The 14327-nt window shown below is 52.9% G+C and overlaps 1 protein-coding gene across 19 annotated transcripts in view; it reads right to left on the bottom strand.

The window, feature by feature from the left end:
• The window catches only part of HPSE2 (heparanase 2 (inactive)), an 84805-nt gene that overhangs the window by 67881 nt on the left and 2597 nt on the right, over positions 1-14327 (bottom strand). For 8 of the 19 annotated variants that reach the window (XM_085554591.1, XM_032445575.2, XM_015867095.3 and 5 more), the window contains exons 1-3: positions 11347-12758; positions 8505-8674; positions 7499-7656 (exon numbers count right to left, since the gene is read on the bottom strand). In XM_085554591.1, coding sequence (XP_085410717.1) covers positions 7499-7656; positions 8505-8674; positions 11347-11589 — 571 coding nt within the window. In that variant the 5' untranslated portion in view covers positions 11590-12758. Of the gene's footprint in view, positions 1-7498; positions 7657-7764; positions 7946-8062; positions 8439-8504; positions 8901-11346; positions 12759-14327 lie in introns of those variants that run through there. The other 11 variants (XM_032445574.2, XM_032445573.2, XM_032445572.2 and 8 more) reach the window with 7 other exon arrangements.

The raw sequence follows: 14327 nt of genomic DNA, 5'->3' as shown, positions 1-14327 counted from the left end.
CCACTAAATAATGAGAAAAGACTAAATCCCATTCTAGTGATCCTTAGCTTCTGTCTACCACTGCTTGTCAAAGGTGGTGAAGAAGGCTTGCTCTTGCCCTGTGTATATGCTCACTGCTGGAGCTGGGTCAGTATGGCTTATAGCTCTCTAAGCAGGTCTCTTTAAACTTGTAACACTTGATATCCAATTTAGGAGACAGGAAGCTTACTTAACAATTGCTTTCTCTCCATGTGAGCATTTTGTTAGTCATATTGTGGAATAAGAATATGATATTCCCTCTTCTAGAATAACTCACAGGTTGGGGAAATGCAAATGTCGGGTAGCAGTGAGGGGACAAGGACCAAGTAAGATGTGGCCAGTCCCTAAAAAGGAGGAGGGTAGAGCAAATCAGTCCTTTCAAGGCCATTTTCTGAGCTGAATAAACTCTGTAACATGCTTGGATCCGGAGGAACCATATGTTGTGCTAAATTCTTACAAAAGCTTCGGCGGCCAGAAGTGATAAGAGATGATGGAAGTTGGAGTTCTTCCACCACATTGCACAAGGTCAGGCTTTGCATCACGAGGTTGCCCTTTCCTTGGTTTTATTCCCATCTAGCTGGATATTTCTGAAGAAGCTTATTGTCAGAAGAGAGGCACGCCTGGCTCCACAAACACACTCAAGCTCCACTATTGTCATGCACACCAAGGAACAGTGAAGTTAGAATCACAGAAAAGAATCATTAAGGTTGGGAAAGACTGCTAAGATCATCCAGTCCAACCATCAACCCATCACCAACATGCACAAGTGTTTTCCAGCACCCATGCTCATGTCTTTTAAGGTGTCAGATCTCAGGTTCTGCAAACCTGGACTCTAAGTGATGTTCTGGGCTGGCAGTGAACACCCTTTGAAGGTGGGTGGATGACTTGGCCACATTGTCTGGGCTATAGAGAACTATTTCAGGCCATGTCCTGTGGGCCAGGACAGACATTCAGCATCACCTGGTCTGCTATTGCTTAATTTGTCCCTCACACCAAGAGATGCAGGACTCTGGAGCTGCCACTGAAAATTTTAGTGTCTGTAGGAGCCTGGCTAACAAACTGGCTTGTTTGCTGGATAATGAAGGAACCAAAGGATGAGAAATCCATGGGGAGGGCTGAGGAGGACAAGTCATTTCTGTAAGGTTTGCGAAGGCCTCAAAATAATTTTAATGGCTTTGGTGAAAAGGCAGAATGGGCTCCTCTCCAGTGGAACAAAATTTCTGTATCACAGTGGGACCAGGATCCCTCTCCTTGCTATCAGGGGTCAGGGAAGCACCTTGGAGAGTGCAAGGAGATGTGGTAGTGGGTCCCACACAGCACCCTGACATCCAGCACCCTGCCTCCCTCTTCGGGGACTGCAGATCCCAGTGAACATGTGCTAAGGAAGGGATATGGTTGTGATGGAGAAGATGTGAAGGGCACAGAAAGTGGGGATGCTCTTCTGGCAGCCAGTTTCATGGGCTTCCCAGAAAGCTCCTACTGTACATGAGCAGGATGCAGAGGCGAGCATGCAGGGTCCTTGCTTCTCACAGCTAAGGACCCAAGGGATTTGCCCAAGACCTAAAACTGGAGGTGGACCCCATATCCACCATTGCTCCAGCTTAAACAATGGGTAGAAGCATGGGATATGGGATTCCCAAAGAACCTGATTACTGTTTATCCAGACCCACAGTGCAGGTGAGGAGGTGAGATCACATCTAGTATAGATGTCAGGGAAAGGTCAGGTTGGATAGGGACCTGGGCAACCTGACATAGTGCCTTATGTAGTGGTTGGAAGGGGGGTTGGCACTGGATGACCTTTGAGGTCATTTCCAACCCAACCAGTCTGTGAGTCACAGATTCTACACCTCTCTTCTGAAGCAGCAGCACCGGGGGAAGAGGCCACAGCTGCTGTAGGAGCTCAGGGAAAACTCAACAAGAGCAATCCAGGGAAAAAAGCCAGCAGGAAGCTCATAGTGATCACATCTAAAAGTAAGTGAGAGAAAGGGGAAATGCACAGGGGGTGTGAGGAGAAGGATCCCCCGGGGGGCTCTGGGCAGGGCAGTCCCTAAGTGGGACACAGCCTTCCAAAACGCAGAGCAGCCATAAAAACCAACACACGCACACACACAAAATAATAAATAAAATCAAGGGGGGGAAAAAAAAAATACCCAGCAAAACAAGAAACCAAGCGACTCTTGCCAGAAGTGAGAAAGAAGAACTCCAGATGTGAGAGCCCCAGAGGACGCCAAATGGTTTCCAAAGCCGGCAGACCAACGAGCTGTGTGCGCCTCGAGAGGCAGCGGCCGGGCCGGGCCGGGCCGGGTCAGTACCTTGGCCAGCTCAGCCCTGCGCGGCTCGGCGGGGCACGGCCGGGCGCATCCCGCAACGCGGCTCCCGCAGCCCCGGCTCCCGCTGCCCGCTCGGCTCCCGGCGGCACCGTGTCCCCGCAGCGGCGGAGCGGAGCCGGGCCCGGAGCCGCCGTGCGGTATGGAGGGAGCACACCCGTGTGGCGGCCAGGTGAGCTGCGGCTCGTTCAGCCCCACGGCACGAGGAGCCCACGGGGTCCCCGGTGCACCGAGAGGAAATGGAAGAAGCTGGAAAGCGGCACCGAGTGCGGCGGCTTTGTCACATTTGTGTGCATCCTCATCGTGTCTGTCTTCAATAGGAAATTCTCCGACAGATTCGTCTCATTCCTTTCTTTTATATAGGAAAATTCCCTGACAATGAGTTCCAGAAATTACTTCTCGCTAGATAAAACAAAATCGTATTTGTTTGTTTTATACATTATAATGCTGCTGGATGCTCCCTATTTCTTGTGTAATGAAAACAAGGAATTAATTATTCCCAAATTATCTTCTCCACATGCCTCTGGGTTCATAGCATTTATCTCATCAGTCATTTTTCCCAAGATGAAAACACGCTGTTATCTATGTCTGAAAGCTGTGCTCCTGACCACCTCCATCACCTTACTCCACACATAATGTATTCTTTACACTGATCCATGTGGTCCCACTATAGCACAACGTGTTTGAAGCATAAGTGGGCTTCTTTCCCGATATGAATACAGTGATTCAATCTTCACTTCCTTAAATGTATTCATTGAAAAAATCCATAATAAATTCAAAACATTTTCCCTGGTTGGCAACAGCCAGTTCAGAACCCGGTTGCATAGGAAGCCACGTGTGTTTCCCCTGAGCACGTTACTTTGCATGAATCACTTCTAATTCATAGACAGAAGTGTTGAACTTGCAAAACTAGTAAGGTTTGGTAGAGAATTTCGGATGCTTAGTGGAAGCAATCAAACACATAACCACAGGAATCCTTTGTCTCACCCATACACCAGCAAATGGATAATCAGGAGCTCGCTGTCTGATTGCGCCACTTCCTGCAGTTATAAAGCAATTCTCACACACGGTTCTTGCAAAACCATTCAAAATGTACAACCAAAAATGGAGATAAATATACTTTGGAAGTATCTCCTTCATAGATAGTGCCTTCCTCAATTTGCAGAAGGCAGTTTGTCTATTGGCTTCCTCTTCCAGGGACAGGAGGATGACACAACTCGTTGGGATCCACCTGCCGGTGGCTGAGCTGTGGAGCCAGAAGGGCAATCCCTGCACAAGGCCGAGCCCTCACTGCTCTGCTCTAATATCCAGGTAAAATCATTGCACCTAGAGGCAGTCTGCACTGTACAGGCTCAGCAGGGGGTATGGTGTTCCCCTGTGCACAAGGCTCAGGGTCCTGATATAATGCCAGGTGTCTGATGGTGTCAGAAGGAAGGGATCCTCAGATGAAAGCATGCACATGAAGCCTATCAGCCAGTGCCAGAATCACACAGTGTAACATGGACTTGCCCACACTATATGGCAAAATCTGCCTTTTAGTATGAAGGCATGAGGAACATGGTTTTTTTTCCCAGGTTTTTGTGATAATTGGCCATTTTTCCAGATGCCCAGTATCCTTCCAAAAAAGGACATAAAATAGAAGGAAGTAACTTAGCAGCAATTGAGAGAGCACTTCTGAAATGTGTTGTCTGTACACATTCTGGCTCAGTACCTTTTCTTAACACATTACCTACAGCACATGTATATGCTCCCTTTTCCCTCTTCCCTCCCATGACCCACACAGGGCCATGTTGTCTGTATGTGGCAAATTTCCTTTGGTCTCCATCAGCCACAGAAACACTCCAGGCTACAAAAGGATGGAGAATCCACCGAGGTACTTGGGTCAATGCATCCCCAAGAACTCCAAGAAGTTCTCTTTTTCCCTTGAGTTTTCTCTTCACAGTACATATGCATAGAGGGAAACTAATATTCATGACACCAGGAGGTGTCCAAAACTGCTATCTGCTGCTGTGGGGTGGCACCTGAAGCACTCCTTGCCGAGCCAGGGGAAGAGCCTCCAAACCCTACCAAACACCCCAGCACCAGGGTCCAGGGCAGCACGGGTCAGGTTTTAGCAAACTCAGCTTCAGAGGAGGTTTTGTATTTATGCTCCCAGCAACCATTACCAGGGCAAATGGACAGCCCCATGTGCTTGCCCCAAAAAGGAGCTGCTCAAAGCTGTTTCCCTAGAGACCAGTGTTTCTTATTGTCCCATTCATCAGAGCCAAGTGGTCCTTGGCAACGCATGAGGTGGCTGGAAGGACAGCCAAGTGCATTATCCAGTAGGCAACCCCACAGCAGAAGGAGAAGCTGGTCTGCTGCAGACCAAGCACTAGATCACATATTCTAGTACCTTCCCAGGGGTCAGACACGTGCCTATGGCCAGAGAGAAGCAGCTCCAGATAACAGAGCACAAGTTGCAACACAGATGGTGAGGGAAAGCCAGCCCAGCAGGGCACAGACACTGAAACTCCATTTAAGGGAGGCTAAAGTCTCCCAGGTCAAAAGCGTCTCGATCAGCAAGTGTCAAAAAGTCTCCCCTACAGCCCCACCTCCTGGTACCTCAGGGCTCGGTGTGTGACAAACTGGTTTTCTATTGGGAACAGACCACAGGCAGGGCAATGCCAAACAGGGCAGACGCTGGGACTGAGCTTGCCAAGCATGGGTTGCACGGGATGGCAACTACCTGGTGTGCCCTGTGCACGGGGGTTAATGTGACAGATCACTTAGATGGCCTTGCAACGCTTGGCAAAGGCCAGAGGATACATATGGGTGTGCTGCCTTCAGCACCCTGCAGTTCAACCAACCCCTTTCCCATAGGAAAGTTCTTAGACAAGTCCCTCATCCAGGGATGGGCAGATCTGCTGTCAGGTGATGAACTCCTGCCAAACAGACACCAACAGTGACACAGTACCTGTATGAACAGAACCAATACACCTCTGTGCTGTCTACCAGCAAACATGGGATGTGCACAGAGGCAAACACTCAAAGCAGAAAACAATGGAGCTGTCACTTGTTACATCACTAAAATCAGGAAGGTCAAACTTAGATATTCACAGAGTTCTCTTTTAACCATTTTCTGGCTTTTAAATTATTATTGTTGTTGTTTGTTTGTTTATCTAGATTGGATGAGAAATTTCAGAAAATAGATGATGGGGGGACAAGAGCATTACATATGGAAAGCAGCCTCAGTCAGCCCAGGAACAGGCAGGGCAATGGGGACAAGAGGACGCTTGCTGCCTTCCCCAAGCTCAGGCACTGCATGCCATCTTCTTCCATGCTTTCTGCTCAGCCCAAAAGTTCCTCACATTTGTGCACGCCCCGAACCCAGACGGGTCCCAAATAGGCTGTAGATGAGGGAACAGAAAGCAGAGCAGTGCTCCAACAGGAGAACATGGCTGCTCAGATCCAGTGCAGTGGGAAAGAAAGCTGCAGTGGCACCAGGATTTCATTCTGGAGACCTGGATCCCCCGAGTGAAGCGCAAAAAGATGGGAGCTACCAACAACTCCAGCTTCGGAGTTTGCACACAGATCTTGAGAACAAATAAGAAAGCTTTGCTTCCAGGCAGGAAATCCTTTTTACCACACCTTTCTGATTTACACTAATGCTTGATACACACCACATGTGTCCCCTCCCTCACTCACTCCCATTTGCAATGGTTCTGTTCCATATTTAAGTGATGAAAAGTTAAGACCTGTGGTTACAACTTCTATGAGAAGCTTCATTTTGAAGGACTGCTACATTTCAACTTTATTGCCACGAGGAAAACTGAAGAAAAAAAAAACAACCAAAAAAACCCAAAAGCTTTCAGTCCTTCCCTAACATGAAAGCTGTTGTGAAGACATTTAATAAGTGTAAGTTCACTCCTGCAGGCTGTTGAAATATTGACCTTTGAGCTGAAGCAGGGAAATTTATTCCTACCGATGTTTAGTGTGAATCTCGTCCACACTTTTACGCACTACACTTCATTTTTCTATTTGAGATGGCTGCAGGTTTGGTCAGCATGAAATTCATCCCAGCAGGCAGAGCTCACAGCAAACCTTACACCAGATATCGGATACAAGAAGGGAAAAAAAGGCAGCCCAAGTGATGGGATGGGGGTTGCTTCAACAAAGATGGAGCACACACATCAGCCACCTGCCTGCGTGTGGGGCTGGGGGACACTGGTCTCGCTGAGATCAAACACTACGTAGAGGAACAGAAAGCCATCAGAAAACTGGCAAACACGTCTGCTTTTTCCATTCAGCGCTGTGGCTGCAGAGTGGATCTCTGCAAAACTTCCTCTGCTTCACTGACCTGCCCGCTGGGATCTGTCTGGCATTAATCGACCCTCGAAAATCACTTACGGAAATTTCTTCTGCTAATTTTTGTTAAGTCGTAAGTAAGAAAAAAGGGTTTTTTTTGAGGAGAAAAAAACCCAAACAAACAGAAAAATCAATAAATTCTCGCACTCGAACACGATATTCTGCTTCTCAAAATAGGAGCGTTGGCCCTGACTTGTCTGCCAGGTTTCTTTGTGTGAATTAAGGGCCGCGAAAGGTGAAAACCTCTCGTGCAGCTGCGGAACCGTTGGGAGGAGGGCACAGAGCGGGGAGGAAGGGAGCGGGGCAGAGCCGGGACGAGGCGGTGCCGCCGTCACTTCGGGCAGGGCCCGGTGGCACGGCGCTGCGCACAGGGAGCGGCTCCCCGGGCACCGACGGGCACCGAGCTGGGCCGGGCTGCGGGGAGCCCCAGGGCCGCAGCTGCACGGAGAAAAGCGGAAACGACGCCGGGGTCCTTAGGGAAAGGCATTGCTCCCGGGGAGCACCGGAGGTTCCGGGAAGATCTCTGCAGAAACGGTGCAAAAGTAGCGGGGCGCGACCGGCGATACCGGAGGACGGTCCCCTCCGCAGCCGCTGCTGGGCACGGGCCTTTTGTTCCTCCACTGGACGCACCGACAACGGGAGAGAAGGGGAAGGAGGAGCCCCCCGCCCGCTGCGGCGTTGCCCGGCGGAGCGCACGGCGCGCCCGGTGCCGCGGAGCCCGAGCAGCGGAACGGGACCATGCGGTGCCCGCAGCCCCCGCATCCACGCCCCCCCCTCCCCGGCCCAGCCCGAACCGCGGCCCCGCTCACCGTCCTCGTAGTTCTTGAGGTAGTAATCGGGGCCGGGCCCGCCGCGGCTCTTGGCCGGGTTCTTCACGTTGTGAAACTGCAGAAAGTCCGTCCTCTTGCCCGCGAAGCGCAGGAAGGCGGGGGCCAGGCCCCGCGCCAGGGTCACCAGCCGCCGGGAGCTGCGGGGAGGAGAGCGGGATGAGAGCTACGGGACGGGGACGGTGCGGAGAGGGCCCGGAGGTCGCAGAGGGGGAAGGGAGCGCGGTGCGGGGATCCGGAGCTCTCACCGCGGCCCGGCTGCCCCACCCGGCACGGCACGGTTCGGCACCGCGTAGCATAGCGCGGTACAGCGCGGGCACCGCTCAGCAGCGCCCGGCTGCGGGGCTCTACTGTTCAACCTCGGGAGCGGGACCGGGGCCGCCCCGCCCGCTGGCAGCGGGGCCCGGAGGCCGGCGAACCCCGGCTCTGCCCCCCCGGAGCCCCCCGGACAAGTGCAACGGAGGCACCGGGTCCCGGCTCCCTGGGGTACAGACGGCACCGACCGGGACCCTCGGAGCGAGGACTCGCTCTTCCTTCCCGACTTACCCGGCAGGACCGGTGCGCTCCGGCCGGCCCGGTGCCTCCAGGCCGCTGAGCAGGGCACCCAAAGCCACGCGCAGCCCGGCTCTGCCCTCGGGGAACGCGGGGTTCGGAGGAGCTGGCCGACTCCCGTTGCTGCGGGTTCCTGGTGCAGGGTTCTTCACCCTGCGCTGCCTCGGCCCCATATTGTGCAGCTTCTTTTATTTTTTTCTTTTTTTTCCTTTTTTTTTTTTTTTTTCCTTGTTGTTGTTGTTGTTGGAGCGGAGGGGAGCACGACATTTTTGCAGTCATAACTGATAAGTCTCCGAAATGCTTTCTCCATTGCAAACATGTGCATCTTAATGGAAACCATGGCCTCGCTCCCTCCGCCTCAACGAGCGCCGCGGGCAGCGCGGAGCCCGGCGGGGTGGGCGGCACGGGGAGGGCGCCGGGGGGGCTCCCGCCTTACCTTAAGAAATCGAGCCAGCCATCATGAATGATGGAGGGGTCCAGCTGCAGGGAGAGGAAATTCTCACTGATTATCCTGACAGGGCTCTTGGTGTTGACATCAAGGAGAATGAGAGTCCTTCCCTTCACACCTGGAGATTTCTCCACCGGCAGCGCTCTCCTGTCCCCGGCCTGGGAGGGCAGAGAGAAGGTGGCCATGAGGGCCAGCCCAGGTGCCATCAGCGCTAGGAGCCCGGGGGGGCAGGAGCTGGGACAGGGCATGCCGGAGAGCAGGAAACCCCTAATTAACTCGCTGTCTGCAGGGGCTCGCTGGTGGCTAATTGTCCTTATCTAAAGTGTGGGGCGCTCTGCCTTTTTTTGCAATGTTTTGGTGCTGGTGGAGGGGAACTCACGCCCCTGACCAGCCTTTCTCGCAGCCGGTGCCAAGACTCCTTGCAGCCAGCACCGCCCCTTTAAGAGATGCAGGCTCCAGACATTTTTAACTTTTTGAAGGTAAGGGGAGGCTCCTGGTTTAACCCCCTCGGCTCGGGGCCCTCCCGAGACCCGCCGGCTCCGAGCTTCGCTTCGCCCCGGCTCCCGGAAGGGCCGAATCGGATCGGAGCCCGGCACCCCGGGGAGCTCGGCAGCGAGGAGCGGTAAGGCGGCGGGGTGGTCCGCTTCGGGACTGCGGTGCTGGGCTGCGGCAACCGAGGCTGAGCGCGGAACGCGATGGACGCAGCGGGAGCGTGGAGTCCTGTCGCCGGAACCCCGGGATCGGCCTGGCCGGTGTACGGGGACCGCTCGGATACAGAGGGGAAGCGGCCCGCGGGGGGTGGGACGGCAGCTGCCCTCCTCCGTAGCCCTCGGGACCCGCCGGTGTCCGACCCGCGGCGGACAGTGGTCACGAAAGACGCGCCCGGAGCGGAAACGGCCGCATCGGTGGCGCAAAAAACGCCGCGGTTCGATGGGACCGGCGATGTCACCGCGCCGGTACCGCTGCCTGGAGGACCGGGACGGCCGTTGGTGGCATCGAGCAGGTGATCCGTGGGGGCTCGCACCTCGGGGAGCGCCCGTCCCAAGCGGGCATCCCGCCCCGCCGGCAGACACTTTCCGGGATGGCCCCGGGCTCCGCACGCCGGCGAGCACCGTAACGCGCCCTACCTGGGCCCTCTGCCGCCGCAGCGCTCCGTCCCGACACCATCCGCCCGGCGACAGAACGGGGCCGCGCCGGAGCTGGGCCGTGCCGCGCCCGCCGGGCTCACTGCCGTCGGCGCCCGTAGCCTCGGGGCCGGGGCCCGCAGCTCCATCTGCTGGTCACGGCCCCGGCCCCAGTGGCGGGGGAACGGCACACACCTGCGGGTAGAGCTGTGCGGGGCCGGGGGCGGCAGGGACTGCGGGGAGAAGTGATGTGAGGAGACAACACCGAGGGCTGCCTGGGCCGACCCGGGCCGAGCGGGCGGTGGGGAACGATGTAGCGGAGAGAGAGAATGAGGCAACCCCTGACTCTGAGAGGGCTCAGAGGAAGGTGCACGAAAAGGGATTTGGGGGGACCCGGCCGGGGATCACGTCGCTGCACCCGGCGACAAAGAGCAGCGCGTGGTGCCCGGCGCCAGGCAGCGGGGATGGAGCGCTGTGGAAGTAAGAGGATCCGGGGGAAAGGGCCGTGCAATTTCAGCTGTGCAAAGCCCTGGCATCCCGGCACAGGAAGAGGGCAATTTAAGGTTGGAAAGTTGCGTTCTGCTGAGAACGCTTCAGCAGCAGTTTGCAATAGCAATTCGCTGGCCACGGAGCTGCAGTAGCTTGGTTTGTGGGTCACCTCCGAACGAGGGGCACGAGTTCCCGTATCATCTCCTTTGTTTGTTCGGGTTTATTATTATCATTTTGTTTTGCGAGATTTCTTCTTTGTTGGTCTTTTTTTTATTATTATTTATAGTTGCTTATTTGTTTTCTGTATGATCAAAAGATCCAGAGCTTCACTGGCATTTGTTGGCTGACAAGCACTGTGACTGCAGGCCGAAAGTTTGCATCTCTCCCCCTGCTTCTATTTCAAAACGAAACCCTGATGTGTTACGTAGCGAAGGACAAGAAAGGAAACAAATTGCCCCACTTAACCTTCTCCGTTACAAACACGATACTTCGGAGAAGAAACGTGGTTAGCACGAATCACCCCCCGCAACCCGTCCCCGCTCTGAAGGCGGACTCCGGCTCTGGGAACAGCCCACCCGCGGCCGCACAGCTCGGGGAGCGCTCCCGTCGGGGCCGTCGCTGCCGTCGGGGCGCGGGCGGAGCCGTCCGTCGGGGCGGCCCCAGTGCCGGTGTCTCTCCGGGAGCGAAGCGGCGCTCGGAGCTCAGCTTACAGCAGCGGCTCTGGCCCGCCGTGCGAAGCGCCGCTCCTTTCTTCTGTTACCATAATTGCTTTAGAAAGCCTGGCTCGCTCAGAAAAAAAAAGATCTATGAAGATTTACTCGCGGTTCTGTCGATGTGGAAGTACGTTTCTCTATTTTCCGTCTACTCTCAACGTGCTGGTTTTAATCTCCAAAACAGTCGTTGGGAAAGAAAATCGGGGGAGGAGAAGCACTGCTATGAAGAGTTTCGGTTTAAGTGAAGCGCATTAAATATTTTCCCAACGTCACCAAATAAACAGCAATCCTCCAGCTCCCAATAAACTATTTAAAGCACGTCGTATCATCCCTTTTGCTCCTGCCAATGTACTTTAATTTACAAGCCGATCAGAGCAGGGGCCTGTCTTGTTGTGTGTGTCTGCAAATGTCTGTCCCTCCCTTTCGCCCCCCCCCCCCCCCTCAGTCAGTCGCAGCTCACAAACACTGAAATCCGCAGCTAACGTTGTTATCAGAGGTACTCACTTCGATTTTTGCCTCGCTACTGCCTGTGGAAATGGCTGTTGTAAACGATCCGAGCGGCTGTGGAAAGGTTCCACCTCTATGCAGCAGGGCTGATAGAGGGAAAGAACAAAGAATGAGGAGATAAATGAAGTCTAGAAGGTGAATTAAACGGAGGTCTCCAGCTGCATATGTCAGCCCAGAGGAAAACAGGGAAAACCTCAGGAGGGACGTTTTGCGTTCCCTAGAAAATAAACGCCTGCTCATAAAGGATGAAAGTTATTATGGTCAAAGGATGTGCTGTACCAAACAAACCTCCATTAGGCTAGGAAGGATAAAACAAGCTAGACAGCCTTTTTAAAGAACAAAAATCTTCGTGTCTTTGATTCCCAAGATATCAACCACGTCTGTTTCTGTATTGCTGTCAAGTAAACCTGAGTTATGGATGCTCTCAGAGAAGCCAGCAAGGAGAAAACTCAGCTAGTGAAAATAAAGAATGTTATCCATAGACAATTTGCCCAAAATGTTTTCTTTTCAGACTCTTAAACTCCTGCCCTGCACCATGGCCTGACTTATGAGTTCTCCCCAAACGATTTCTGCTCTCCCCAAATGATTTCTGAGAGGAGCAAGGGCACTAAAAGCGGCCATCAGACCCCATAACATCGCAGCCAATTCTTTTTATCAAGGTGGGGTGGGTTTTTTTTCTGCTTCTTCTGCACTTCAGCGTCCATCTATTTCACCACAAGAGACCTAATGTCTGGAATGCAACCTCCTGAGGTTACTAGTGCCAAAAGGTTGGTGTTGCACAGCATGAACCCCGCTGCTGAAACCATTTCCTACCATGCCGATGTATCACCTGAGTGAACAGACAGCAGCTTGATTTAGTGCGGTATCTGTGCATTGCTCTTTAATGGAGGTGTCCTGTGAAGCTCCGTAACAAGCAAAACCATCTGTCTGCCCTAGGAAGCCTGGCTGGAGGGGAGCCCCACACCAGCGTGCGGAAGGCAAACCCACGGAGAGCTTCCCCCTTCCTGCATGCAAAGAGCAGGGCATCCATCACCACAACCGCCCGGCCGGAGAGCACATCTGGCAACTCTGAGTCTTCATTATCGCCAGCGTGGAAGAAGCACAGAGCGGTACCTCCAAACGTGGCCATAGCACGGCAGTGTTGGGCTTTTCTTCAAGGGTTAACCCACCCTCATTAGCTACCTAACTAAGAGAGCTATAAAAAAGCAGAACGGGAACAAAAAGGAGGCACGAGTCCCATTGAAGGCTGTTGTTTTGCATGCAGACACACAGCAAGACAAAGGAGAAAGAAAGCTGGATTGTAGGCAGCTGATGATAAATTATGTATTCTTCCTCTTTTTTGTAACTTTGTGCCATGAGCAGCTTGGTAGCACTACTCCAGCAGAATAAACTCTTCTTCTTCCTTCCCTTCATGCATCTGATTCAGCATGTGGTCTGACTAACCCGGGGGCCCATACTCTGCAGGGCTGCCCCCGGAGAGAACAAGTTGTTCCCAGGTGCCCACATCCCAACAGGTGCTCTGGGGCTCCTGAGAGCTGATATGGGTCATTCTCACAAAGCTGCAGTGGGGGAGCAGGTGCCCTCCCAGCAGACAGAAACCCCCTTTGCCCAGCGCCTCTTCAGCAAGAGGGGGAAGAAATAAAGCAGATAAAGCAGATAATGGCAGGGAATATCTCAGTGTGTACTGTTGCCTTTTGGCAAAGGGTGCCCTTCAGACCCAAGAGCTGTGCTAATCGATGGCTGCGTCTGATTCAACTTTTGTCTTTCCTACCTTGAGTAGAAGCAAATGTGGCCACAATTAGTCGTAGTCAAGGGACAAACCCAACGGCAGCGCTCCAAGCAGCACAACAGCCTCAAAAACACTTTCCTCAGACTAAACCCAGCCCAAACGAGAAGAGAAGTGGGCAGAATTATCCTCATTTCACATTATCACGTGAAAAAAGCAAGAGAAGGGAACGCGCCAATGTTACAAGCCTGAGAACGAATGTGAGTGCTTGTCCCACCATCTGTGAGGAGATGATAGAGGTGAAGGAGAGGGAATGCAGGGGGGTGGTAAAAGTTCACAGAGACCTTCTATTTTTCTGGAGAGATGCTTCACATTCCAGCAGCAAAACTGAAGGAAGCGGCCATGAGGAGTAGATCAGAGAGGGGAAATAGGAAGATGGATGAAGTGCAAGGCTGGAGGAGCAAACAAGGCAATTACAGAAAGAGAGGAAGGGGCTGTGTGTGGAGACCAATGAGGAGCTGAAGCTCAGCGGAAGCAGCAGCAGCCAAAAGGCTCTCATGGACACTGCTGGGGTGAGGGAGGCAGAAAAAAATCAGAATCTTTCATGTAACCATAGGCTGCAAAGCTCCCTCTGGGGAAGGTCCCATGGAGCGCAGTGCCCCTGACCCAGGCACAGAGACAACAGCAGGAAAGAGCCTGTGTTCCCAGCACAGCCATCTCCTGTGCACTTTCCTTTCCAGCAGGCTCAGTGTGTTGTGTTGTTCCATCTCCCTCCAGTTTCCCTTCTGCTGGCCCTTTACTAACAGCAACGTGGAGAAAATTAAGCATAAAGCTATATAAGCAACATAACAGGCATGCAATTGCATGTCTATTTGCTTTGAAAAAATGATGCTTTATTTCCTGTACAATGGAAACTACAGTTTGATGTTACAACTGCTGGGTTTTGACTGAACGCAGAAATTTTACTTAAGCAATGACATTTCCCCCCGTATTTAGTATTCCCATATGTCACTGATTATATATTTAAGTTGCAGAAATGAATTAAATTTCATGGCTTCCTCAAGTTAGATTCTCTTGGAGGGGACCGTCCTTAACTGTTAACCTAAAGACTCAAAATCACTTTAAATCAAAACAGAGCAGAGCTTTGGGTATCATTGCAGGAGAAAACTGATGATTGCAAACCAAGCGTTTAACACATCAGCAGCCAGAAGGGTGGGTAAAGCTGTGCGAGCCCGCGGGATAGAGAACGTAG

This window comes from Coturnix japonica, chromosome 8 (assembly GCF_054131305.1).
Source record: "Coturnix japonica strain WE chromosome 8, WE-NBRP24, whole genome shotgun sequence".
NCBI classification, from domain to species: domain Eukaryota; kingdom Metazoa; phylum Chordata; class Aves; order Galliformes; family Phasianidae; genus Coturnix; species Coturnix japonica.
Note: the sequence above shows the minus strand (reverse complement) of the source record. Positions and strands in the feature narration are given on the sequence as shown.